The sequence below is a fragment of the Schistocerca cancellata genome, chromosome 9, assembly GCF_023864275.1.
Source record: "Schistocerca cancellata isolate TAMUIC-IGC-003103 chromosome 9, iqSchCanc2.1, whole genome shotgun sequence".
NCBI lineage: Eukaryota > Metazoa > Arthropoda > Insecta > Orthoptera > Acrididae > Schistocerca > Schistocerca cancellata.
The window spans coordinates 193,528,101-193,555,934 of NC_064634.1; the positions used below are offsets into that span (position 1 = coordinate 193,528,101).

At 38.6% G+C, this 27,834-nt stretch overlaps 1 protein-coding gene across 1 annotated transcript in view; it reads right to left on the reverse strand.

Moving 5' to 3' along the window:
* The window catches only part of LOC126100494 (retinoblastoma-binding protein 5 homolog), a 94,472-nt gene extending 88,627 nt beyond the window's left edge, over positions 1-5,845 (reverse strand). Inside the window, exons 1-3 of the mRNA XM_049911103.1 lie at positions 5,732-5,845; positions 5,622-5,647; positions 5,259-5,431 (exon numbers count right to left, since the gene is read on the reverse strand). Of these exons, the coding sequence (XP_049767060.1) occupies positions 5,259-5,431; positions 5,622-5,647; positions 5,732-5,750 (218 nt within the window). The 5' untranslated portion in view covers positions 5,751-5,845. The remainder of the gene's footprint in view (positions 1-5,258; positions 5,432-5,621; positions 5,648-5,731) is intronic.
* Positions 5,846-27,834: the final 21,989 nt, after the last annotated feature.

A 27,834-nucleotide genomic window follows, 5' to 3' on the forward strand; every position in this document is an offset into this window, starting at 1 on the left:
TACACAGAAGAAATTCTGCAAAGATTTCGAATGGCAGAATGCAATACAATCTCAACTCCTATTGGACGTAATCAAAACGAAGAAGTTTCGTCATCTGTACCCTACCGTGAAGCAATTGGTTGTCTCATGTACCTCCCCCCAAGGAACCATGGACCTTGCCGTTGGTGGGGAGGCTTGCGTGCCTCAGCGATACAGATGGCCGTACCGTAGGTGCAACCACAACGGAGGGGTATCTGTTGAGAGGCCAGACAAACATGTGGTTCCTGAAGAGGGGCAGCAGCCTTTTCAGTAGTTGCAGGGGCAACAGTCTGGATGATTGACTGATCTGGCCTTGTAACATTAACCAAAACGGCCTTGCTGTGCTGGTACTGCGAACGGCTGAAAGCAAGGGGAAACTACAGCCATAATTTTTCCCGAGGACATGCAGCTCTACTGTATGATTAAATGATGATGGCGTCCTCTTGGGTAAAATATTCCGGAGGTAAAATAGTCCCCCATTCGGATCTCCGGGCGGGGACTACTCAAGAGGACGTCGTTATCAGGAGAAAGAAAACTGGCGTTCTACGGATCGGAGCGTGGAATGTCAGATCACTTAATCGGGCAGGTAGGTTAGAAAATTTAAAAAGGGAGATGGATAGGTTAAAGTTAGATATAGTGGGAATTAGTGAAGTTCGGTGGCAGGAGGAACAAGACTTTTGGTCAGGTGATTACAGGGTTATAAATACAAAATCAAATAGGGGTAATGCAGGAGTAGGTTTAATAATGAATAAAAAAATAGGAGTGCGTGTTAGCTACTACAAACAGCATAGTGAACGCATTATTGTGGCCAAGATAGACACAAAGCCCATGCCTACTACAGTAGTACAAGTTTATATGCCAACTAGCTCTGCAGATGATGAAGAAATAGATGAAATGTTTGACGAGATAAAAGAAATTATTCAGGTAGTGAAGGGAGACGAAAATTTAATAGTGATGGGTGACTGGAATTCGTCAATAGGAAAAGGGAGAGAAGGAAACATAGTAGGTGAATATGGATTGGGGGGAAGGAATGAAAGAGGAAGCCGCCTTGTAGAATTTTGCACAGAGCATAACTTAATCATAGCTAACACTTGGTTCAAGAATCATGAAAGGAGGCTGTATACATGGAAGAAGCCTGGAGATACTGACAGGTTTCAGATAGATTATATAATGGTAAGACAGAGATTTAGGAACCAGGTTTTAAATTGTAAGACATTTCCTGGGGCAGATGTAGATTCTGACCACAATCTATTGGTTATGAACTGCAGATTGAAACTGAAGAAACTGCAAAAAGGTGGGAATTTAAGGAGATGGGACCTGGATAAACTGAAAGAACCAGAGGTTGTAGAGAGTTTCAGGGAGAGCATAAGGGAACAATTGACAGGAATGGGGGAAAGAAATACAGTAGAAGAAGAATGGGTAGCTCTGAGGGATGAAGTGGTGAAGGCAGCAGACGATCAAGTAGGTAAAAAGACGCAGGCTAATAGAAATCCTTGGGTAACAGAAGAAATATTGAATTTAATTGATGAAAGGAGAAAATATAAAAATGCAGTAAATGAAGCAGGCAAAAAGGAATACAAACGTCTCAAAAATGAAATCGACAGGAAGTGCAAAATGGCTAAGCAGGGATGGCTAGAGGACAAATGTAAGGATGTAGAGGCTTGTCTCACTAGGGGTAAGATAGATACTGCCTACAGGAAAATTAAAGAGACCTTTGGAGAGAAGAGAACCACTTGTATGAACATCAAGAGCTCAGATGGCAACCCAGTTCTAAGCAAAGAAGGGAAAGCAGAAAGGTGGAAGGAGTATATAGAGGGTTTATACAAGGGCGATGTACTTGAGGACAATATTATGGAAATGGAAGAGGATGTAGATGAAGATGAAATGGGAGATAAGATACTGCGTGAAGAGTTTGACAGAGCACTGAAAGACCTGAGTCAAAACAAGGCCCCGGGAGTAGACAACATTCCATTAGAACTACTGATGGCCTCAGGAGAGCCAGTCATGACAAAACTCTACCATCTGGTGAGCACGATGTATGAGACAGGTGAAATACCCTCAGACTTTAAGAAGAATATAATAATTCCAATCCCAAAGAAAGCAGGTGTTGACAGATGTGAAAGTTACCGAACTATCAGTTTAATAAGTCACAGCTGCAAAATACTAACGCGAATTCTTTACAGACGAATGGAAAAACTGGTAGAAGCCGACCTCGGGGAAGATCAGTTTGGATTCCGTAGAAATGTTGGAACACGTGAGGCAATACTGACCTTACGACTTATCTTGGAAGAAAGATTAAGAAAAGGCAAACCTACGTTTTTAGCATTTGTAGACTTAGAGAAAGCTTTTGACAATGTTGACTGGAATACTCTCTTTCAAATTCTGAAGGTGGCAGGGGTAAAATACAGGGAGCGAAAGGCTATTTACAATTTGTACAGAAACCAGATGGCAGTTATAAGAGTCGAGGGGCATGAAAGGGAAGCAGTGATTGGGAAAGGAGTGAGACAGGGTTGTAGCCTCTCCCCGATGTTATTCAATCTGTATATTGAGCAAGCAGTAAAGGAAACAAAAGAAAAAATTCGGAGTAGGTATTAAAATTCATGGAGAAGAAGTAAAAACTTTGAGGTTCGCCGATGACATTGTAATTCTGTCAGAGACAGCAAAGGACTTGGAAGAGCAGTTGAACGGAATGGACAGTGTCTTGAAAGGAGGACATAAGATGAACATCAACAAAAGCAAAACGAGGATAATGGAATGTAGTCAAATTAAGTCGGGTGATGCTGAGGGAATTAGATTAGGAAATGAGACACTTAAAGTAGTAAAGGAGTTTTGCTATTTAGGGAGTAAAATAACCGATGATGGTCGAAGTAGAGAGGATATAAAATGTAGACTGGCAATGGCAAGGGAAGCGTTTCTCAAGAAGAGAAATTTGTTAACATCGAATATAGATTTAGGTGTCAGGAAGTCGTTTCTGAAAGTATTTGTATGGAGTGTAGCCATGTATGGAAGTGAGACATGGACGATAACTAGTTTGGACAAGAAGAGAATAGAAGCTTTCGAAATGTGGTGCTACAGAAGAATGCTGAAGATAAGGTGGGTAGATCACGTAACTAATGAGGAGGTATTGAATAGGATTGGGGAGAAGAGAAGTTTGTGGCACAACTTGACTAGAAGAAGGGATCGGTTGGTAGGACATGTTCTGAGGCATCGAGGGATCACAAATTTAGCATTGGAGGGCAGCGTGGAGGGTAAAAATCGTAGAGGGAGACCAAGAGATCAATACACTAAGCAGATTCAGAAGGATGTAGGTTGCAGTAGGTACTGGGAGATGATGAAGCTTGCACAGGATAGAGTAGCATGGAGAGCTGCATCAAACCAGTCTCAGGACTGAAGACCACAACAACAACATGTACCTTTCAACAGTAACTCGTCCAGACATCACTTTTGCAGTCAACAAAGCTGCTCGAGCTATGGACAAACCAACCACTGACGACTGGAATAGAGTAAAGCACATTTTCCGGTATTTGAAAGGGACCTTAAATTTTGGAATTGTATATAATAAAAAAGAAGAGTTAAAGATTTACGCTGATGCAGATTTCGCAGGTGATAACTGGACAAGGCGCTCAACAACTGGAATTCTTGCAAAGTACTCAGGTGGTGCAGTGTCATGGACAAGTCAGTCGCAGAAAGTAGTGGCCACATCCACAACCGAGGCGGAAATAATTGCAGCTAGTGAAGGAGCAAAAGAGTTAGTTTGGTTACGTCGTCTGCTATCAGAATTAGTGGAAATGTCAGGGCAGCCTCCAGTTCTTTACATTGACAATGCTAGTGCATTGAAGTTGGCAAAAAATCCAGAATATCATCGACGTTCTAAACATATAGAGGTCCGACATTTCTATGTTCGTGAAAGATATCTGAACGGTGAGATTTTCTTGGAACACATTGATGGACACAACCAGTTGGCAGATATTTTGACGAAACCTCTTGAACGAGTTCGATTTAATTTTCTGTGTTCAGAAATTGGCATGCAAGAGACAAAGCAATAATTTCATGATTTTTTTCTTTTGGAGGAAGTGTTAAAAAAAAGGAAAAATTCCTTGACGTCTATATTTATGTGCTGCTCCATGACTGCTGTCAATATCTATATTCTTGGCTTGTGTGTAACTTCTGTGTTTTTTTTCTTAAGGTAAATGTGTTTTTTTTCCGTATCCAGGGTGTAATTACAAAGCTAATAAAATGTTTTCTTGCCTTTAAATAATATTTTTCATCAGTCTCTGAAGAGAAATTTTCAACACAGATCTCCACACAATAACTGGGTTCAGGGTGAAATAATGACCCCTATCATGAGTCACTGCATTTCAGAAAAATTATAACAATTTACCTTTCTCACGAGAGGGAGTTACACATCATAAGGAACTGCACTTTGAACTACAGAAAAAAAATTAAAAGAGCTGTTGTGATTGATCATAACACAGTTCATCTGAAACTGACAACAGAAGGCATACAACCATACTGCCCAGCAAACACATTTACATTTATTATACAAATGCTACAGGAATGTTACTAAACTTCCTACAAAAAAGAAAGAGATTATTACACAGTGATCTGCAAGAAGTAATTATAAAGAAGAAAAAGCGGATAAGGTACAATAGTAAGAACATTCAGCATTACATATTTCCGACAACTGTATTTTTAGTTGTTTTCGAACTTAAATATACTGCTAATAACAAATCTCATCAGTGAACAATAACAAATCTCATCAGTGAACAATAATTCTGATGGACAGAGCTGTCTATCACTTCATTTTTATTTCAATGCATTACGCAGTAACGTTTAAACACTAGCATCTGATGTATATATGATTACGACGCGCTTCAAGAATTAAAAACATCTCTAGAGTAATAAAATTTAACAAGGCAGTTGCAGAGAGTGCCGAAAGATACACCATAATGATAATTCTGTAGTTCATACATGAAATAAAGTAAAGATCAGTCCTAAGTGAATGAGGAAAGTTTTTATACCATAAAATAGTGGTCTGTACACTTTTAAACTTTAAAATGTCATACCGTAGAAACATGTTTACCCAAAGGACTTTAAAATACCATACCGCAGAAACATGTATACCCAACTCAATAAACTGTCGCCATACAACGATAAATGCAAAACTGAACTCCATTTAAAGGAATACAGATGACAGAATGGAATAAACAAACTTTAAATTTTTATCTTTCAAAGCTTACCTTAAGGAACATACTGGATGGACATGGGCACTTATTATTTTCGCAATTCCTCGAGTCAAAAAGTCCCATATTACAATGCGGCCGTCGTTGCATCCTACGGCTAACAACGTCCCTCGTTTGTTGAAGGCGCAAGTGACGGCCAGCGATATGCAGTCCAATGCACCGTCGAACTCCTGGATACAGAAACTGCATTTATATTCAATTTTGGTACGAAATAAGCATAACAACATGTGTATTCACACCTACACGTTTACAGTTACCACACTTTAAAGAAGCATTTCGGCAGATCCATGACATCACTCATGGTAGCAATTTCATGCTGTGCATGTCTAATACTTATTAATGACTACTCTCTTCACTTACCTCCGGGTAGTTTTGTCCGAAAGATTCTGGAAAAGCAAAAAAACACCGTCAGAGTGACTCAAAATTAATTAACAATACATTTTTATTAACTCATTTACGTTCCTACTTACCTAGTAATTCCAGATTCATTATCACTCACTTAAAAAGTCGATGCTTCTCCTTTAACCGCACTTGGTTAGTAAACAAAATACCGCCTGAACCTGACATTGAGCAAAGCTCTCAACCAAAATAAAAGATAAACCATTTCCTGACCCGCACACCAACAAAAGTCAGCGTTTCTATCCATACCTCCTTGATCGATACAAAAAGGCAAGATATACGACTGCAAAGTCACTGCATCCAACAAGCAAATCATAGGCCGGTCCGAACGCAACGATCTGTTTGTTCAAATGTCTGCGCCCATCATATCTGCTCTGAAAACTCGTGGCGTGTGGATAGGAGATTTAGAATGCTCGAAAACCTGGAAGTCTGAGCAAAGTTGGTCAGATCTGTGGGCGCAGAATACATCCCTGCAAACAAATCATGCACAGGAGATCAGCGAAAATCTCACACGTCCCGTGCTTGAGTCAGTTGTTAGGTCCTTCTTGTCCTTGTGTACAAAGTAAATTCTAAAATGGTTGATACTTGTTAGTACTTTAGGGAGCTCATTGCTGAATTTACTGAAACACGTATGAGTCGAACATGTTTGTGGAAGATTATGACAAAGGATTCCAACGATGAAGATAAGAAGGCTGCTTATTATGCTTAAATAGGGAAAACAATAGCATTTAACAGTGTGGCGAAGCGAGAAACTGCACTTGTAGCTCTAGAATACAAATCGTGGCGGACTTAATCAAAATTATTAGTTGTGGCTCCTTTGCAGTTAGAAATGAGGGTAATTCACACTGGCCATCACATCACGTCAAAACATTCCACAATGCATTTCAAATGGTGGTATTCTCATAAGCTATCAACGGATGGATCATCCTGTCACGTCAAGATTTCTTGAGAAGAATGTTTTGATGGTGTCGTCGTGACACTGGTGTCGTGGTGACACCGGCAGTTAAGCTATTTTCGTCAACCTCAGTAATATTAAAATGGTGTCTTTCGTTCGTTTTTTTCTTCTTAATATTAATTTTATTATAGTGCTTTTTTGTGGCAAATTGCAAAGTTCTGTGATGACTTGAATATTTTTTTTCCATTGAGTGTTCTTCCAAAAGTGATGTTACTTATCTGAAAGCGTAAAATTATGTAAGTTTTACGATAACAGATCAGAGACGCCCCCCCCCCCCCCCACACTGTGGTTGATGAACCAATTTTTATGAAATAACATTTTAAGTGAAAGTATCAGCTCTGATGAAAGACAAAATAACAGTTGTTTACAACATTATTAGGTACGCAAGGAAAAAAAAAACATAATGAATAAGGTAAATAGGCTCTATTCATTCCCTTATAGTCTGATGTATCTGTGTGTATATATTTCTGATAGCAAATGAATGCCGATATTTTGAAATGTTTCACTTCTCAATATTTTACCGTACAAAATTGATCAAGAGCATATACTCGGCCATTAATAAACTTCATCGTTAGTTCCTCAGTTCTGGTATTATACTCAGACTTTTTGTATCACAGATGGTAACTCATAACATCAGTTTCTCTATAGGTACTTCGCTAAGTGAATTGATGTGATGTGATGTATAGTTTGAATACATGTTGACATGATGGTGCCATGACATGAAATGACAGCTAATGTGAATTGGCCTGCATCTCTCATTTTGACCATAATATGTGATTGCTACCACACTCATTGCTATGCCATAATCATTTGTGGCAGTGTAGATAACACAAAAATAAAGGTATTTATTCTACAAAAGAGTGCAGTCTGAACTTTGTGATAAGAGACACGAAAGAAAATATGGGGAATCTTCTCTAGGAAGATACATTGGAAGTGACAGCGGATTTTAAAAAGATGGGTATATTAAGAAGGGGATATGGTTGTGATGTACTGAAGCCCTTATTGAGTTACTGTGGTCCTGTGGTCAAGAGAAGAAGAAGGATCTTGTCGATTTGCTACCTTTGATTCCTTATGTTTTCCACTCATAATATCGTAATCTAGTGTCAACAGATAGTGGCAAGAATGCTCTCCCAGACTACCCATCAGATGACTATGAAGAAGACCATCACACCAAGTGTATTCGAGAATGAAAGTTTGAATAACCTCTTGAGAAGACTGTTACGATCTTAACCTGTGTGAAAATTTGCAGATCAGGTGATTCTAAAGTATCCTTAATTTGTGGTTTTTGAATTGAGGTTCACATAGATACTAGAATTCCCAGAACAAAGTACTACAAAACAAACTTAAAAATGTTTTTCCACCTAGTGTCGCATAAAATGTAAATTATTTGTCATTCTTAAAGACTAGCAGTAGCGCAAAGATTGTCCATTCCTTCCCACAAAGCTTCCCAAAGTGTAAAAATATTACACCTCTCCAATCTTGGACAAAAGATTATACGTCGGCACAGATTTGTTCCAAAAGGTACAAGTCACAACTGAAGGGATTCAACCATTAGCAAGTATCTGTTATTATACTTTCAAGAAGGCTTATGATATGCTAAGCAATGCGAAGGGGATTAATAAAACTACACAACAGTACTTAGAAGCTGAAAACTCTGAATCTCAAATTTAGTTAGATGTCATTTCAACTTTGCTTTTGGTGTCCTGTAAAATTGTGGCAACTGTATCTATACCCTACTGTCCAGAGAAGAGTGATATTGATATTTTAAAATGATAAATTAAAATTAGACATTAATCACATTTGATATATTGGTTAAAAGACATGTTGCTGTACACCATGAGCTGCATGTAAATTGTTTCTGAGACCAGTATTCAACCATTGTGCTCATTGTCAGTGTCTTCTGATACAGAGGACATTCATAAAAATGTGTACATATTTTTACTTTCTACCACAGAGTAACAGTTGCTTACCTTAAATAACAGTAGAAACATGAAGTTACTTATGTATTATGGACACCGAAATCAAATGACTTGAGTGTTAACTAGGGAATTCATTGCTGAGTTTATTAAAGTACATAGATGTCACATATGTTTGTGGTAAGTAAAGAACAAGGATTCCAGTGCTCAAGACAAGAAAGCAGTTGCTTACAGTTCTTTAATAGAGGAAACAAGATTAGTTGACCATACAGCAAATATTATGATACCAAATGATTTGGGCACAAGTAACATGTAAGTAACCTTATGTTTCTACTGTTATGTGTATCAATGTTATTATGTGATAGACACCAATTTGTAGCTACACATTTGTTTGTTTGTCCTCAATATTAGGTGCCACTATGACAGGTTCCACACCTTAATACTGGTGAGGCAATTAAATAGTTTACATGCAGCTAATGGCATACAACAAGATGTCTTTCAATAAATACTTTAAAACTGCACAACAAGCACGAAAGATTTTATCAATTGACATTTTACACACTCGAGATACTTCACTTGCCTTCATGAAATCTTTCTTTAGGACAGTCATACAGCTTCGGATATGCCAGGTATTCCTTCACTTAATGTTGAAAACTGCTGTTGCTTAAAGGGACATAGACATTGTGGTCCATATTTTTTACTAGTATTTTAAATATAACAACACAAAACATTAATAAATTTGTAAAACAATGAATACATTGTGACTGCTGTGTGAGAAAAATTTAAATATACTGGAATTCATAATATAGTGAAAATTGATTTTTATTTTACATACTAAATTACAAGTAACTTTTATTTTAGGTACATTGTACTTTCACACTATCCAAAATAAAAGGTCAAGGCTAATTTCTTTATTAATTATTAAAATGTTAAAAGAAAGAGCAGGAGTATTTACCAATTTCCTATTCAGTACATTTAAAAATATTTTTGAGAACTCAATCTTCCCTCCTGACAATCTGAGAACATAAGACACTCTCCATCTTAAAATATTTGATACATTGTTGAATTATCTGGTTTACTATTTAGGCAAGCATAGTATTATTATTCATGCAAAATTTTGTTTTTGTAGGTTTAATATTGGATGAAATAAACATACATAACTACTACTGAGGGTGACTGAAATTTTTTTGGCCTAACCAATAAAACAAATGTTTTAGAGCCACACACTTTTGCCACCTATGCTGCAGGACCATTATACCATCCTTGTAGAAGTTACTTCAAACATGGCAAAAAAGTTCTCCACCACAGCCATGAAGTTATCATCTGATCCAGAATGGGCTCAGGCTAGATGTCTCTTGAGCTCAGGGGAAATATGGAAACCAGAGGATGCCAAATTGGGTGAATATGGTGAGTGCTGAAACAATTTGAAGTGACAGGAATCAATAGTAGACATCACAGTGATGGATGTTTGTGGGGGAACATAGTCTTCATGTAAGAGTACTCGTTTCATGAACATATTGATTCGTTTCACTTTGATGGCCTCCTTTGAGCGCATTAGTTAGGCAGCATAATGTTCTCTGTTCACTGTTTCACCTTTTCTGAGGTAATCAGCTGGGATAACACCCCTCGAAGCTCAAAGAACAGAGACCATCACTAGTCAGCTGGCGTGACTGACATGAACTTCTTGAGGGTGAGTGAGAAGCTGTGTTTCCACTTTTTGCATGGAACTATAGATATGGGTTGAAAGTGATTCACTCATGCTACATCCATTGTCACAAGACGTTTGAGAACTGTCACAGAATCTGCCTCAAAATGGTTCAAGTTTTCAGTGGACATGATGTATGTCTGGCGTTTGTTTCCTGCTACCAGCATCCTTAGGACTCATCAACATGAGACCTTGTGCATATCCAGTACAGCTCTTATGATATTTCACCCGCTGGCCTGCCACAATGATATCGTGGATTGCAGTGACGTTTTCCTCTGTGCCGGACGTTATACATTTCACTAGGGACAGCTTGGCCTGAAATGTTAATAACCAATAGCATTTCAGAGTAGTGAGAGCCAATAGAGCCTGTGTATGGTTTGGCGGACTTTGGTGTTCTGTTGGCACTGTGGCAGACTCGGATTTAATGGAAGCTGAATGTTTACACGTGCAGCATTGTGGGAACAATTTGTCGCAAACGATTCATGGAATAATGCAGTTCTTTTTGTGAAAGACGAGAGAGAAATAAAAGTTGGTCCACATTTTCAATACACGAGTGCTTGTGTTGTTGGATTCTGCCTTTGAAATATTCTTGTATTTTAAAAATTCACTGAAAACGTTTTTTGTAATATGTAACAGTCACTGAATTTAATAGCTGTCTTGGCGAATAGTGGTTCTTGCTACAATTTGTATATTTTTTCTTCCAGTGATCATTTAGTGAGACATAAAACGTAAAGTATGGGAATTATGGTACACACCACAGTCAGACACAGTAACATTTATGTCCATTCTCCATTTTGCACACAGTTCATTATGATTCTTAGTGTTGTGGAATCTAAATCTTGACCACTGAAATCACGAAGGTGTTGTTAACGATTTGATCACAGTCAAATATTTGCGATAAGCAAGGCTATAAATAGCATTGCTACTTATTTCACTCACAGTAATTAAAGCTGTGTTTCTAAGTTCCTGTCTAACCACACTGTCGGAGATCACGCCATATTTGCAAGAAACAGCAAAGTATTTGAAGCAACTTGCAGCTACCTACCATGCATGCAGGCGCGCATGCGCAAACTCGAGAATGGGAAAAAGTATTTCGAAGTAACAGGACACAAACCCTCTTCTTCCAATACCATACTCACCTATTCCTACCCACAACACCACACTACACACATACTAATGTTAGCTTTTGTATTGTTTATCTAGAATCTCCTACTTGCTTTTTATCGCTGATGTGTCATTAAATCCGAGGAAACACCCTGCATTGCTATCATACACCGTCTATGTTCAGAAGTTGCCATACATAAAAATATCTGCTCTGGAAATTCTCGCTCAGATGGAAGTGGTCAATGAATAGCCATGGAACATTCTGTGGACAGAGAAAGCCCATTTCCACCTTCAAGGACCTGTTGATACCCAGAATTGCAGTACATGGGCAACAGAAAATATGCCTGCACATCAACTGTACCACTTCATTCTTCAAAGGTCTCTGTGTGGCGCTGATTGATAGCATCTTTGTTGTAGGGCTGTATTTTTTTCTAAGAGATGAGTCCTGCTGGTCCTGTTACCTGTACCGTCACAGGTAAACATTAAGAGGATCATTTGTGCGCCAACACCAATCCAACCCTTCAACAGTGAGGATGTGTGGGTAGGACCATTTTTATGCAAGACGGTGTTCGTCTGCACACTGCACAGTCTGTGAAGCAGCTGCTGCAGAGGCATGTTGGAAATGCTAGAAGTATCAGCCATCATATCCCTACAGTCTGACCATCCAAATCACCTGATCTGAACCTTTGTGACTTCTGCTTGAGAGGTTATCTAAAGGTTTTGTGTTTGGTGCTGCATTTATGAATGTAGCTGAACTGAAGGCACGCATTGCACAGCACATTCTGAATGTGGTCCCCAACACACTCTTTGTTTTGCGATTTCAACTTGTGGCAGAAAACGGTGGACAACAAATTGAACATGTCTTGTGCTAGTCTCATGACAATTAGAAACCGATGTCATTTTACCTTCTTATGCGGGTTTTGTCCTCAGGACGATTAAAAACCGATTTTTTCCATCCAATATGGTGCGACCTTGCCATAGCGGATGGTCTTATCAAACCAACAGTGTCACAATCGTTGATTGCCGAACTTGTACAGTACGAATAACGTAATGCGCAACTCAAACCACAGCTGTCATATTGTGATTCATCTGTCATTTGTGGCTGACCCCATTTACATTAAGAGGTTTACAGCGTCATCTATCGGTAAAATTTTTTGTTCCTTAATGTTTCCCTTTCCATCAATAATATGCTGTTCAAGTTTTACACCATTCCAAACAGTGGCTCTCTTCCTACAGCGTTTTGAAACTAGAACTTTTATTATGGGCACCCTGGTCTTAAACATTTACTTGTGTAGATAAGACTGCTGACTGGTGCATAGTATAAGCAATCTTTGTCACAATATTTACACATGTCAGATGAACTGAATACTGGGCAGAGCCTTAACCTTATCTCACAGTGTCTAAGGGTATACCTGTAAATATCAGCTAGCGGAAAAATAAAGCAAAACGACATTCTAAGAGGTGGTGTATATCCTGCATGGACTATAAACTATAGCACTGAAGACTACCTGCTATAGTACTCAACAAGGTCAATGTACAGAGCTGTGAACTGAATAAAGAATTTCCGCTAACTTTGGTAGTTTATCAGAATTACTTTGATGCTATCTGATTTAAAATTACTATACATGTTTTCTCAAAAAAGGGAGACATTTTTATATTAACCTGTATCTTTCACTATTTAGATGATTTCTCCTATCTCCTTTCACAATACTAAGTATTTAGCTGTAAGACGTATTTATTTGTCTGGCTCTCCTTGTCTTTGAACTGAATGAAATCAGAGCTTGGTACGTGAAGGAAATGCCTTCATTACTAGTCAGTTTGTACATATTTAACATAATTTATTACTATAATATGAGGATGAAATTTTGGTTAATTGCCTTCAAAGTACTAAGGATAATAGTACTGCCAAATGTATGTGGGCTTTGAAGATTACATTTCGACTTCACACTTCACAAGTTCTATATGAATAGTTCGCTCTCATTTGACCTAACACATTCGCCTATTATGTGTTCTAAATGAAATTAAATGCATATATTTGATTTGAATACAAAATATATAAAGGCCAATTTTGCTATGACTAGATAAATAATGTTTTCCTGGACTCCATGAATATTGAGACACTAAAGAATGTCAATGTTTTTCTAGCTCAGGCTAGAGTAACTGTGCTATGTCATGGAAACCTATTTCTTGGTTTGGTTTGCATGTACCTTTCACACAGAAATATGTATACAGGGTGTTACAAAAAGGTAGGGCCAAACTTTCAGGAAACATTCCTCACACACAAATAAAGAAAAGACGTTATGTGGACATGTGTCCGGAAACGCTTAATTTCCATGTTAGAGCTCATTTTAGTTTCTTCAGTATGTGCTGTATTTCCTCTATTCACCGCCACTTGGCCCAATTGAAGGAAGGTAATGTTGACTTCGGTGCTTGTGTTGACATACGACTCATTGTTCTACAGTTCTAGCATCAAGCACATCAGTACGTAGCATCAACAGGTTAGTGTTAATCACGAACGTGGTTTTGCAGTCAGTGCAATGTTTACAAATGCGGAGTTGGCAGATGCCCATTTGATGCATGGATTAGCACGGGGGAATAGCTGTGGCGCGGTACGTTTGTATCGAGACAGATTTCCAGAACGAAGGTGTCCCGACAGGAAGACGTTCGAAGCAATTGATCGGCGTCTTAGGGAGCACGGAACATTCCAGCCTATGACTCGCGACTGGGGAAGACCTAGAACGACGAGGACACCTGCAATGGGCGAGGCAATTCTTCGTGCAGTTGACGATAACCCTAATGTCAGCGTCAGAGAAGTTGCTGCTGTACAAGGTAACGTTGACCACGTCACTGTATGGAAAGTGCTACGGGAGAACCAGTTGTTTCCGTACCATGTACAGCGTGTGCAGGCACTATCAGCAGCTGATTGGCCTTCACGGGTACACTTCTGCGAATGGTTCATCCAGCAATGTGTCAATCCTCATTTCAGTGCAAATGTTCTCTTTACAGATGAGGTTTCATTCCAACGTGATCAAATTGAAAATTTTCACAATCAACATGTGTGGGCTGACGAGAATCCGCACGCAATTGTGCAATCACGTCATCAACACAGATTTTCTGTGAACGTTTTGGCAGGCATTGTTGGTGATGTCTTGATTGGGCCCCATGTTCTTCCAGCTACGCTCAATGGAGCACTTTATCATGATTTCATACGGCATACTCTACCTGTGCTGCTAGAACATTTGCCTTTACAAGTACGACACAACATGTGGTTCATGCATGATGGATCTCCTGCACATTTCAGTCGAAGTGTTCGTACGCTTCTCAACAACAGATTCGGTGACCGATGGATTGGTAGAGGCGGACCAATTCCATTGCCTCCACGCTCTTCTGACCTCAACCCTCTTGACTTTCATTTATGGGGACATTTGAAAGGTCTTGTCTACGCAACCCCAGTACCAAATGTAGAGACTCTTCCTGCTCGTATTGTGGACGGCTGTGATACAACACGCCATTCTCCAGGGCTGCATCAGCGCATCAGGGATTCCATGCGACGGAGGGTGGATGCATGTATCCTCGCTATGGAGGACATTTTGAATATTTCCTGTAACAAAGCGTTTGAAGTCACACTGGTACGTTCTTTTGCTGTGTGTTTCCATTCCATGATTAATGTGATTTGAAGAGAAGTAATAAAATGAGCTCTAACATGGACAGTAAGCGTTTCTAGACGCTTGTCCACATAACATATTTTCTTTCTTTGTGTGTGAGGAATGTTTCCTGAAAGTTTGGCCGTACCCTTTTGTAACACCCTGTATATCTATCCTGTAAATATCTTACTTGTATTCTATTACACTGGATATTGCCATTCATGGGGGCGACATTAATGTAAGTATTTGTAAGAAATAAGTACTGAAAGACTACAACCAGTGAACTTGACTCTAAAAATGTTTTTGCATTTGTGAGTGCATGGTGAAACTGTTAGACACTGGTAAACAAAGTATGGTGCTAATGCGTGTTGGAATGGACGACCAGACAATCGAACAAAAACAGTGTTAGTTATTTTGCTCTTACATGAGTCGAGATCTCCAAACTGCTTTCACACTCGTGGTGTTGTGTGGAAGATAGATTCCTCTCGAATGTCCTAACATACTCAATATTTATTATGCAATAATACTGTGTCAGTACATTGTGCGAAAGTGCGAGACCAAGAACGGCATAATGGTTTTGCAAAATATTTGCACATGGTTCCCGTCACTGCGTTCGTAGTGGAAATGTCGGTGCTCGATATATAGCACTCGCATGTGTTCCGGTTGCTATCGCTACAAGCAGGAGAAAGTAAAGCAAGGGGGTGCGGCGATGGGCGAAAAAGTGTCTTGGAAGGCGTTATATACACGACCATACTAAATGAAGTTGCAGCAAAGCTAGATGACAATCGGAGTTTCCTAAGGATGGACAAGGAATCATTCAACGAATTGGTGAACTTCGTTACACCTAATGTACACAAAAAAGTTACTCTTCATATACTCGGCGGATTTCACTTTCCACAAAGCTCGACGTGATGTATACAACTGGAAATAGTAAGCTACATTATTGCAAAGGATCGATAGGTAGTGCTGTTATGTACTCCCACAACATACAATTAAAACTTCTGCAACGAAGAGATAAGCATTTGTAGTGTTATATCTGTGCACTTAAACACTGTTGTTGAATGTTTCTATATCTAATTACTGAATAAGTATTAATATGCGATCAAACTACTCCCCTGAATGCAATTCAACGGATGATTCCTTTCATCTGTGTTTCCTGATGTATTCATATTCGTACGGCGTTGCTGTATTAGTTGTTTGCATGTCCGCATGATCTGCTGCGTATTGCACAATATCATCGTTTCAAAAATACAATATATTGCGCAATATATTGAGCGAATGTAATATTTTTAAAGTTCTATAGACTTCTTCAATATATGTGCACACCGTCAACTCCGCAATCGGATGATCAATATTATTGTGCAATACTCCATATCGTACAATAAACGTTGAGTGTGTGAGGGCCCCTAAGGTCGTGTACAATGAGTTAAATTTTAGTTGGCAGACTGCTCCCTAGTCCTAAAACTAAACTCCTTCTGACCAGGCCATGGAGGCCCTACGGTACCGACCGGCCACCTTGTCATCGTCAGCCCATAGTCGTCAGTGGATGCAGATATGGAGAGGCATGTGGTCAATACACCGCTCTACCGGCCATATATTAGTTTCCGAGACTGCTCCCTAGTCCTGAATCACTAGAAGTCGGTAGCGGTCGGATGGTATTAGTGGTAGTCTTTTTTTTTTTGCTGCAGCGGACATTAGGTAGCTGACCGTATTGTGTGAGGTAGCCACTGTTGCCTGCTTTGTTATTATTTTACCCTTTACCGTTTTGAGAATTTTTTATTGTTAAATACGTTATCAGAATGAGTGATGAGGCAGTTCCTGACCCATCTTGGGCCTACGACGCCTACCCATAGACCTAGTGTTAGAAGAAAATCAGTGCTCCGTAGCGATGCTCCCAAAATTATATTTCGCGCAACTGAATGTTGCAGAATGGAAAGGAAGCAGAAAGTATTAATCCACTCCACTACAAATATTCCACGAGAGCTGCTACATGCGCAGCACAAAGCATGTGTACAGTTCATGCAGGATATGATGGTCGATGTGCACTGACCAGTTTTTGTCCAAAACGCAGGGCAAGTTCATTCGTTTGTTCGGAAGAGGAGGTTGATTAGGGGTTTTCCACCTTTCGGCAGGTCAGCGATGACGGAATCGAGTCGTGGGTCCTGCAGTGTTTCTCAAACGATTTTACAAAAACTGTGTGTGGTGGCCTTCAGTCCAGAGACTGGTTTGATGCAGCCCTCCATGCTACTCTATCCTGAGCAAGCTTCTTCATCTCCAAGTAACTACTGCAACCTACATCCTTCTGAATCTGCTTAGTGTACTGACGTTTTGGTCTCCCTCTACGATTTTTACTCCCTGGAATATTTTACCCAAGAGGACGCCATTATCATTTAACCATACAGTAGCTGCATGCCCACAGGAAAAATTACAGCTGTAGATTCCTCGTGCTTTCACCCTTTTGCAGTAACAGCACAGCAAGACGGTTTCGGTCAATGTTACAAAGCCAAATCAGTCAATCGTCCAGACTGTTGAACCTGCAACTACTGAAAAGTCTGCTGTCCCTCTTCAGGAACCACACGTTTATCTGGCCTCTCAACAGATACCCTTCCATTGTGTTTGCACCTATGGTACGGCTATCTGTATCGCTGAGGCACGCAAGCCTCCCCACCAGCGGCAAAGTCCATGGTTCATTTTTGCTTTACTTGTAACTTTATATGTCAGGCTCATGATGATGTGCCCATCATTTCGTGAATGGTCATAGTTATTGTGTCATTCATGTGAAAGTAAGACACTGCACGAAATTCGGAAAAGTGTACGATGAAAAATAGAGGTCGCTATAATTTTGCGTTTGGTGCATATTACATAATATGTTGTTGCGTATGAAATTTAGCTAACATATTGAATTTTTCTTTAGACTTGGGTAGAGATATCTATCTGTCACCAATCTCGAGAAAACTGATCTGATGTAATATACTCATTTGCGATCGTACCGCACCAGTGATAAAGTCAGATTGAAATATCCACAACATTCCTTATACTTCATATACGGTTTCAGGTATCGAAAAGGGATTTTGGCAAATGACGGCACGCAAAGGGGAGAGTATTTTGCTATATCGTTTTCATGTAAAACTTCATTATCCACCGTGTTATTCCAATAACTACAGACATTTCGGTGAAAGAATGTGATTTTTAAGGGCCATTGAAAGCTGGTGAAACGAGAACTGCTGTGGGTTTTGGAAGAAATTACACGTTTTTTTGTACCGATGATATTCTTTTTCATAAGCTATTGACTTTACTCTTACTGAGTTGTTGAGTTAATAAACTTAATAAACCAATGTTTCAGAATTATCTCGCAACTGTTCCTGCACAACATGCTAGCGGGGTGAAAAAGAGAAAACTCTGCTGTGTTTTGGCAAAAGAATTATTCAAAATTTGCCACTCTTGACGCTTCTGTGACAGTTACAAGTGGTTAACAAGCCAGGTGAAAACAAATCGCTGCTTTTTGGGTGGAATTCTTTTTGGATACTAACGAAAGCAGAGGTGACAGTACATCTTTTTGAATGGTCACTATGCAAGTGTGGGCATGGTGAGGCCCCGGTTAATATTTACAAAAAATGTGAGTGTAGGCTTCAGTTTCGAACAGTACTTCCCCTCCAGCACTTGGCATTTCCCCTACAACACTTGCCTGTAACCCCCATCACTACCACTCTCCCCACATGTGCCCTGCTATCTACACATCTACATGATATTCTCCATGGACTATAGAACTGGGAGTTCTGTTTCCAATAATCTTCCTGACGAATCATTGAAAACACCTGGGAAGAAAAGATGTGTGTCCACTTCAGATATTTTGTTCAAAGTCACTTTAAAGGAGCCCACGATTTTGCACGAACTACTTTATGTTGTATCTATCATTACTACCATACAGCTCTGTATGCAAACACCGCAGGTTATTGTATTATTTAGAATCACATCCACAATGCAGTACAGTCCCACTGTCGTTGAAATTAATTATTAATACAGCCACATCAGATATAAGTGAGGAAGAATCAGCTATGTAAGTGGACGATAATGACAGTGAAAACGAATGGTCATATGGCTAGAAGTGTTTTTATGGAAGTATGAAAGCTTCAAGAAATGCGAAACAATCAGTAATTCATTGAGTTTTAAATTTCATTTCTATTACATATTGTTTCCTTCCCTTGCGACAGGTATACTTAATCGCTGCAGTTAGGGTCTTTACTAACCACATTAATGGATACAAAGGTTTCAGTTTCATTTACAAATAACATTTAAAGCTGTTTGTACTTCCTTGCATGACTTTTGACTTCGTGGAAGCATAATGTATTGTTTATGGTACCAGCACTGTAGGGGCTGGGTGGCTACGTGTCCCTCACACGGCTCTCCATCCCTGTGCCAAATGACATGCTGGCCGGGCTTGTTTCCTCCGCTCCTCGCTGGTCCTCCAGAACTTAGCAGTCTTATAGTTAATACATTGTACTCCATCTCTGCCGTGTAGGTAGCAACTAATGAATATTGATGGGGAGCTATGTTATTGCCAAAGTGAAGGTGCTGCCTTGTAGGTAGCAACTAATGAATATTTATGGGGAGCTAATTACACATTGTTACTGCCGAAGCAACAGTGAAGTTGCAAAGTCCTTCCTAGTGCCAGTATTCAGGATATCAGGGAACGGTTGCAACAGTTGTGAGCCAGTTTGCCTCAGGAGAGGATGTGATGCGTTTATGACACCCTTCTCAGCCAAATAAATGGATGCATCCAGGCCAGAGAGGGAGAAGACTCTTACTGTTAAATGGGCTCAAACTACGAAGTTCTTTGTAATTTGATTCGATGATGTAATCACTGAAATATTATGACACATCCTCTCAACTCATGAAGTTCCGTTTTGTTTCCTACTCCTCTTCTGGGAAGCCTATTTGTTGTAAAGAATGAAAACTGATAAACCGACTAAATACTATGATTCTCTCCAAAACAGAAGAGGTAGTATTTTATTTCTCATACACAACAGAGACAAAAAGTATATTTTATCTCATAAGCAATGAAAGTTCAAGAAACGAGTAGTGTTATAAAAAATGTTATTAAAATGCACATCAAGAAGTGACGTCATGCTAGCCATTTCCAGTATGTCACTGGTCACAGCTAACTGCTAGTACCAAGTGCAGATAGTGCAGTGGTTATCAAACTGGACTCACATTCAGGAAGACAATGGTTCAAACCCATGTGCAGCCATCCTGATTTAGGGTTTTCGTGATTTCCCTAAATTGCTTAAGGTAAATGCTAGGATGATGGTTCCTTCTTCATCCTTCCATAATCCGAGTTTGTGCTCCATATCTAATGACGTAAAACACCAATTTCCTCCTTCTCCTCCTCCTTCTCCCCCTCCAACTGCTAGTATCACAACTTTCTGTTGACCCCACAATTATTAACGGTGTGATACGTCACTTTACATGTTGCATTGTTCCTCAAGGCCATCACATTGAGACCTGACTGAATGTGAAATTAACTTAGCTTTCTGAGTCATATTCAACCCAAATGGAATATTTCTTAAGGTAGTAGAGCGTTCTAGCAATTAAACTATGATAATCCCTGTACAAATGTTCTGATAGCCAAAAGGACCCTTTAATGTGAAACTATCAGGAACTAAATTAAGATCAAACTATAAGAACTCGAGAAAATAGGTAGAGACTCCGCCCGTCACTCACAATCAGTTTGATTAAGCTAATTTTGTTATTTTGGGTCCTCTCTTTCTTAGTCATACCGCAAACAGAAAATCTCATTCATAAGGCACGTTTCCCTTTCCTTGACAAAGCATCAGCAGCGATCATATTGTAGTTATTGCAAGTAGGTGATAGGAGTAGCTGTATTTGATCAGAATTGTATGGGTACTCAGTAATCGTGGTGGTGTTGCATTTTCCAGCTTTTTGAATGATGTTAGTGGAGGTGCACTTAATCAAGTGTTGCCTGGCTAAGTATAGATAGCAGTGGTGTCATTGCTTCTTATAAGCAACAATACTGATTATGCTCTACCTATTTCATCCTGCTCCACAAGATAGCCTACACTATGCACACATGTACTGGTAGTAGCACTTACCTTACTGCACTGTCTCACATTTCCCTTGTAAACAACCAGGAATGGAACAAAAAGCCATAACATTTGAAGGAAAATGCCCAACAATCTGGTCCTTCAAATACCTGAAGCACATATCTCATTAGCATTGACTAGGCACATATACTGCGGAAGACTTTAAGTTACACTGAACTTCTTTGGATGAATATATAACGACTGAGTACAGTTGCAGATAAATTTTTGTCTAATATGAACCATGTTGTGAGCTGAATATAATCTATGAATAACCATGCCGTATTCCTTTTTAGATGAAGTTGTCATTTATTTGTTTTACATTTAGTGACTGCAGTGTAATATTGAATGATAGTTAGTCATACTCACCACCAATATTAATGATTTTACCTCCATTGCCAATAGGTGATAATTTTGATATTGTTAATGGAATGTGTCTACTACTGCTATGAATAATTAAATGCAAGCTTCTCTTACAAGAACACAGTTAAATTTTTGGCAATCGTCCTGTGCTGGGTACTGCTTCTGGTAACCTGACTTAACCTTCTATTGGTGTACACATTTAACTGTAACAAACACAGAACAATAATAGGTAACAAGTTGTTCTACAGCTTCAGCTGGCCGACAAATGAAAAATTAAAGATCTGCATATCATGTCTGTAATGATGTAAACTCTTGTGTGCTACTTGCTGAGAAATTGGAAGTAAAGTTCCATCACACCTTTACAGTGAAGTACTTGTAGTAAATAAAGTTAGATTCATTCTGTGTTGAAAGCTTTGATCTGAGAATATTGATCGAAGGGTATTCAAAAGTTAAAGGGTAGTCAGAAGTTAAACTCATTCTGTGTTGAAAGCTTTCCTCTGACAAATAGATCGAAGGGTACTACGATGGTACCTAGTAGTTACTGCTGAGTAGTTCCTCTTCTAAACAACATCCATGCATGCAAACCAGTTGCTTCTTCTATGTAGACACTGTTTAACAAGAATGTCTCGATGTTGTCATATTGTAGAGCCATGCACATGTGCTTTCATGAACTGCAGCTAATTTGGTGCAAATAATAACCTGTAGATGTGATAGTGCAGTCAAATAGTCTATGCATTGACTAGAACTGCAAGTTAATAAAATACACAGAAATTGAAAAGTTACACGAATAATTTAATAACAATGGTTCTATTCTAATGTCTGTAATTGAAATAGAAAACAGAGAATTATGTTGAATAATGTTTATTCAAGATACGGAATCTCAAATAAAAGGGAAGTGGTTCAACAATATCCAATTAAAATACAGACAGAAATTATCCTTATCAAATGCAGTAAAGTTACATTGAAAGCTTTCTGAGAATGGTAGCAGAACTCCTGACTGAATGGTCATTGAAGATATGTGAAAACTAAGTCCATTTTGTAATTACAATGCACTAAATATTCATGAGCTCAAAACAGTTCAGAGTTCAACATGATGATTCATAAATTAACATACATGATGCAAAGAATAGTAACTCAGACTCTGCCTGTTCTCAGTTCCATAAATAAACTGTCAAAAGGTAGAGTCCTGCTCTGGAGCACATCCAAACCTTTCGAAATATAAGTCCATTCGGAAGTTAAAGTATGGTAGCAGCCATTCAACACTCAGAATCAATTACCTAGACAACCAAATCATGCATATTACTGCAGACAGGTCTGACTTATACTCAAAGTCGCGTAAAAGTGCCAGAATCGCTCCCTTGAGCTCTTAACTCGAAAGGTCCCAAACTCCCATAGTGTTCTGTTACTGTCTGCTTTTCGATTGGGTGAAGGCCATCCCCATCAAAAACATATCGTCTTGACTCAACATGACCACTCCCTGGATTAAACTAAAATATTACAATATTTAAATAAAGAAATGTTATAAACATTTGGTCACAAATAGATCATTTACAGTAAATATAAGTAAAAGTTGGTTCATAAATAAATAATTCAAGATTTTTGCACAAGTTTGCTGATGATAAATGACAACAGATTGTTGTTAAATATCTTTTAAACAATTATTTGTGCCTTCTTGATAGAAACATCTTTTGGTTCCCTTTTCAACTGTCGTGTCTGTTAACACACATGACTGACCACTTTTAAATTAGCACAGTTTTTAATAACACTTGCAATCAACATTTAAATAAAGTTACTGGCAAAATAGTAAATTGTTCATTAACTAACTACACAAGTTTGACAATACGTGAAGTATTCATACAGTATTCATTTGCTGTGTAATTGAGGAGAATACGATGTTCTGACAAACATTTGCATAGTTAAAAAGATATAAAAAGCACTGCAAACCAATACATAAAATAGATACAGATACATAACTTTCAATGGTGATAGCTATAGTGTAGTGCTATCATCTGAGGTATCGTTTGTTGAAATCGCATGAAGCGATTAAAAGTTGTTAATTCAGAGGTTTATTGTGCAAATGTTTATTCACTGTCAAATATTAACTCTGTAGTTCTAAAGGTTTTTAATCATTGGTGTGTCATTGTATTTCCACATTTTCCTGGGATCGCCATTGCATTAAGATTTGCTTTAATACACAATGTGAATTATTATAGACTTTAATGAGCAGTAAGAAGCTCTCTTTCAGCTTGTCTGACACTCCACCATGACATGGAGCACTGTCTGCTGCACAAAGGCCATGCAAGTGACAGCCGTCAAAATCCCCCATACTGGGATTTTCCCTATTTCTGGCGACATTGCTAGTCTTTGTACCTGGACTCGTTCATACCAGTCATCTAGCCAGAAGCTGGAACTGCTGTTGCACACACTGAGACCTGGGCCCACTAACATTCAACCATACATCAAATTCACCTTACTTCATAGCAAATCTGGGTGGCCAAATTGCTCACCTACATATCCATAACGTTGCAGTATTCAATAGAGACTGTGAAATTAAGTGATGAACCCTGAACCTTCCGACATTCAAAATAGAGACCTTCATCGATTCTTTGAGAAATACTTAAACAAACCCAAGTATTGGGATCAAGAATTTTATCAGGCTGATATTTTGCCAATATTAAAAAGATGACAAAGAAAAATTCCTGATCTACACATCATCTCTATAATGATGCAAACTCTTTGTGTTACATTATGAGAAATTGTGGGTAAAAGTGGAATATTGGTAGTAAGTAAAGTTAAATTCAGCCTGTGGTGCAACCTTTCCTCTAAGAATGTTGCTCGAAGGGTATTCAAAAGTTAAAGGGTCGAAAGTTAAACTTGTGCTATGTTAAAAGCTTTCCTCTGAGAATATTGGTCCATGGGTATTGAAGAGAGACTGTAAAAGAAAGTGATGAATCCAGAACCTTTCAACATCCAAATTGGATATATTTAAGGATTCTTTGAGAAATACTTAAAAAAAAACAAGTACTGAGATCAAGAGCTTCATCAGGCCGATATTTTGCCAATATTAAATAACAAATTATCTATCAATGTGATAAACTAATCACTGTCCCTAAAGATGACATAAAAACTTTTCTATCGTTTGTTGACTCACTGGAGATGCTCAAAGATGACAGGAGAGCTACTGAAGCAAATAATGGTCAAGTGACATTCAGGAACCCGTGTGACATAATAGACAGGCATGATGCAATGGAGGAACGCGATAGCCACTGTGCACCCTGCAAGCAACTCAACGCTGAAAAGTACTGATGCAGGATAATGATGCTTATATATTTAAATATGCAGTGTTGGTCGAAATTTCACCCAGTGTGTCTACCACAAAGAAAGGCTGGTAGCATGCCCTCAACTAGCCTCCTTCTAACCAACACATGGCCATTACTGGCACTGGTGCAGAACCATTTTCCATAAAAAAAACACAGCAGACCTCCATCCTGCCCTACAATGAGCTCTCGCTTGACAGCACTGAAGCTGCAAATGGCAATGATTTGGCGTCAGTGGAATCCACACACTAAGGGGTGACTGGCTCAGATTTGTTGCACACTACATGGTGTCTGCCACAGAGCTGTTCCCGAAAAAACCGATTTGCAATATCTTGTTGTGTCAGTGTGGTGCCAACTGCAGGTTAAGATGCTACTACTGATGAAATATAATACGCCATAGCCATACACTGAACCCTCTCTTGTTGTGCCATGTGGCCAGTCTTCTTACAATTGTACATTCTCTGAACACCAATGCCAGAAATCATTAACAGTGCCTACATTCCTGCCAAGTCTTTCTGCAGTATCGCAGAAGGTATATCCAGCTTCTTGCAGCACTATTATATGACCTTGTTCAAACCTAGTGGGGTGATGATACTGATGTATTTGTTGCTTTAAATACATTCTTGAATAATATTAACTCTCCATGTCCAGTCTCAAAGGTAACTAATGCTCATGAACGTTACATAGTACATTTGAAGCAAATTTCATTTGGATCCTCATAGTGGCACTGCTAGTGCCATTTTTATGCGACTGGCGTGAAATTTGAATAAACATCATCTTTCAGATGTGGAAACATGCCTACCAACTTTCGATTATGCCGCACAACACCTTGTTGGTGTTGCGATTTTTTTTCGCCAATGTAGATCTGGACCAGATTGTATGAATGTGGACTCGTCCATATGTGCCCAAGGTTATCCTGAGTATGCTGCAGAAGTTTCACTGGGAAGCCATTGCACATTCTCCACAAAGTTCAGATCTTTCCCCATTAGATTTCCATATTTTTTAAGCCTTGAAGGAATACATTCATCGCCACTGATTTGCTTTGGATGAAGCAATGCAATCCTAGGTACAATCATCGTTGCATAAGCAATTGCAAACATTTTTCTATGAAGGCATTGACTGTCTTGCCCTACGGTGGGATAAATATGTTAAAATTTACAGTGATTACTTTTGAAATAATAAATAGTTTACTTACTTTTTTGGCAGCTGTCTTATTTTCATTTGAATGCCCTTTATATATGCATTGAAAAGAGCGATGAGTGGCCCAGTAATCAAGTAGATACATGGAAACTACTTCAATGGCATTGGCAAAGCTGCAACTATATTCTCAGTGGCACTCATATCGTGTCTGGTAAATGGAAAACCTTTTTTGAAAGCAAACAATATCCGACAGATTCTTTCAAAACTCCATCCAGAGGCTAATTCTGTAGCACATTTATTTACGGTACTGAACTGATTCATTGAAACATGTATGTTGCACCAAAATAGTCAATCATTATAATAACATTTGAGGAAATTGTGGCTCAGGTTCAGCATTCATCTAGATATTTCACACCACAAGAGCAGATATTCAGGGAAACCAGTGAAACTTAATGGTCAAAACCTATCCCAAACTACCATAGGCAAGCATACACACACGAGAAAATACAATGAGTTCTTGCAAACTTACAAGAAAAAGTCATGCAGTGAAAAAATAATTTTCACTGTACTATAGTGCAGTTACATCAATTACAAGTTTGAGATTATATTTTAATATAGAATTACCCAAAGTCTTCCTCATTTAGCCACCTAATTAAGAAATAGGAGCCACTTGATAATGGTCCTTAATTAATTACAAGGATTCTGAATCCTGGAGGGTTTCTGTTACCTTATCCCAGATCACGCAAGATCAAAGAACTCTAGTGTTATCATAATCTAAAGAAGTGTTATGTATAATGTGACAGCTTTTTCTTCACTTAACAAACATGACACAAACAGTCTGAAAGTTATTTTCAACTAGACTAACACCATTGTTAAAAAATGTGAAAAAGTGACTATGTTTATTGGAAAACTGGCAGAAGCATCATGCACTGTATATACAGTAGTAGGAATATTATATTATGTGTATATTAGGTAAAGAATATGTGTATAGTTTAATGTATGCATATGTAGATTTTCTATGTGACTTGTCCAAAACATGGCCTATTCATAACAACAGCAGTTACCTATTTCTGACACTGAAAAGTAAGAGTAAATAAATAAAGGTGACCAGATTTTGTATACACAACATATAATGTATCATACTTTGTGTGACTGACTTTGTCAAGTGAGCTAACGTAAGTTTGACAGACAGTTTTGAAGAGATATAATCTCAGTGATTACTGGTGACCATTCCTGTATACAGGGAGTGTATGATCCATGTAATTGGTTTTGTGAGTATTGTATGCTTGTATTTTATATAATTGGTTCGACTTAGGTTAGTTATGAACTGAGTTGACCAGTAGTTTTAATAGACTTATGCTGAGTTTGGCATCTTAAAAACTTTTTTACTGGCTAAGCTATCTGGTCAGACAGCAGATAACAGAAATAAAAAAATAACAACACGTGGATGCTAGATTCCAACTAGGCAGAGTATAATATTTTGCAACAAAACAAGGAATGAATGTAAATCACTCTTAAAGAATTCTGAAACTATAAATATAATCCAACATTCATTCACTATTACAATAATAACAACAATTTACTTATTTCTAGCATTATTAGCATTTACCTGTGTGTAGAGACTAATGTAAGAAGAACAGGTGCAAAGAACGTTTTGTGGTAAAGCACTGTACCAAATCTGTGCTGAAAACTCGATTAATGTATCTCTACACTCGTTAAAACACTATGGTCAATTTGAACAAGAATGTTAAACTGACATTAGGTCTGATCCATTAATGGCACAGCTAGTATGTGCGAATAGTGTAGAAATCTCGATTCTGTGTAGGCCAGAGTACCATATCAACACAAGTGTTATTGTCATGGCAAAAAAATAAAACAACTAAGCAAGACAATATCACAATATCACAGTATAGATACATGTATGTACATACT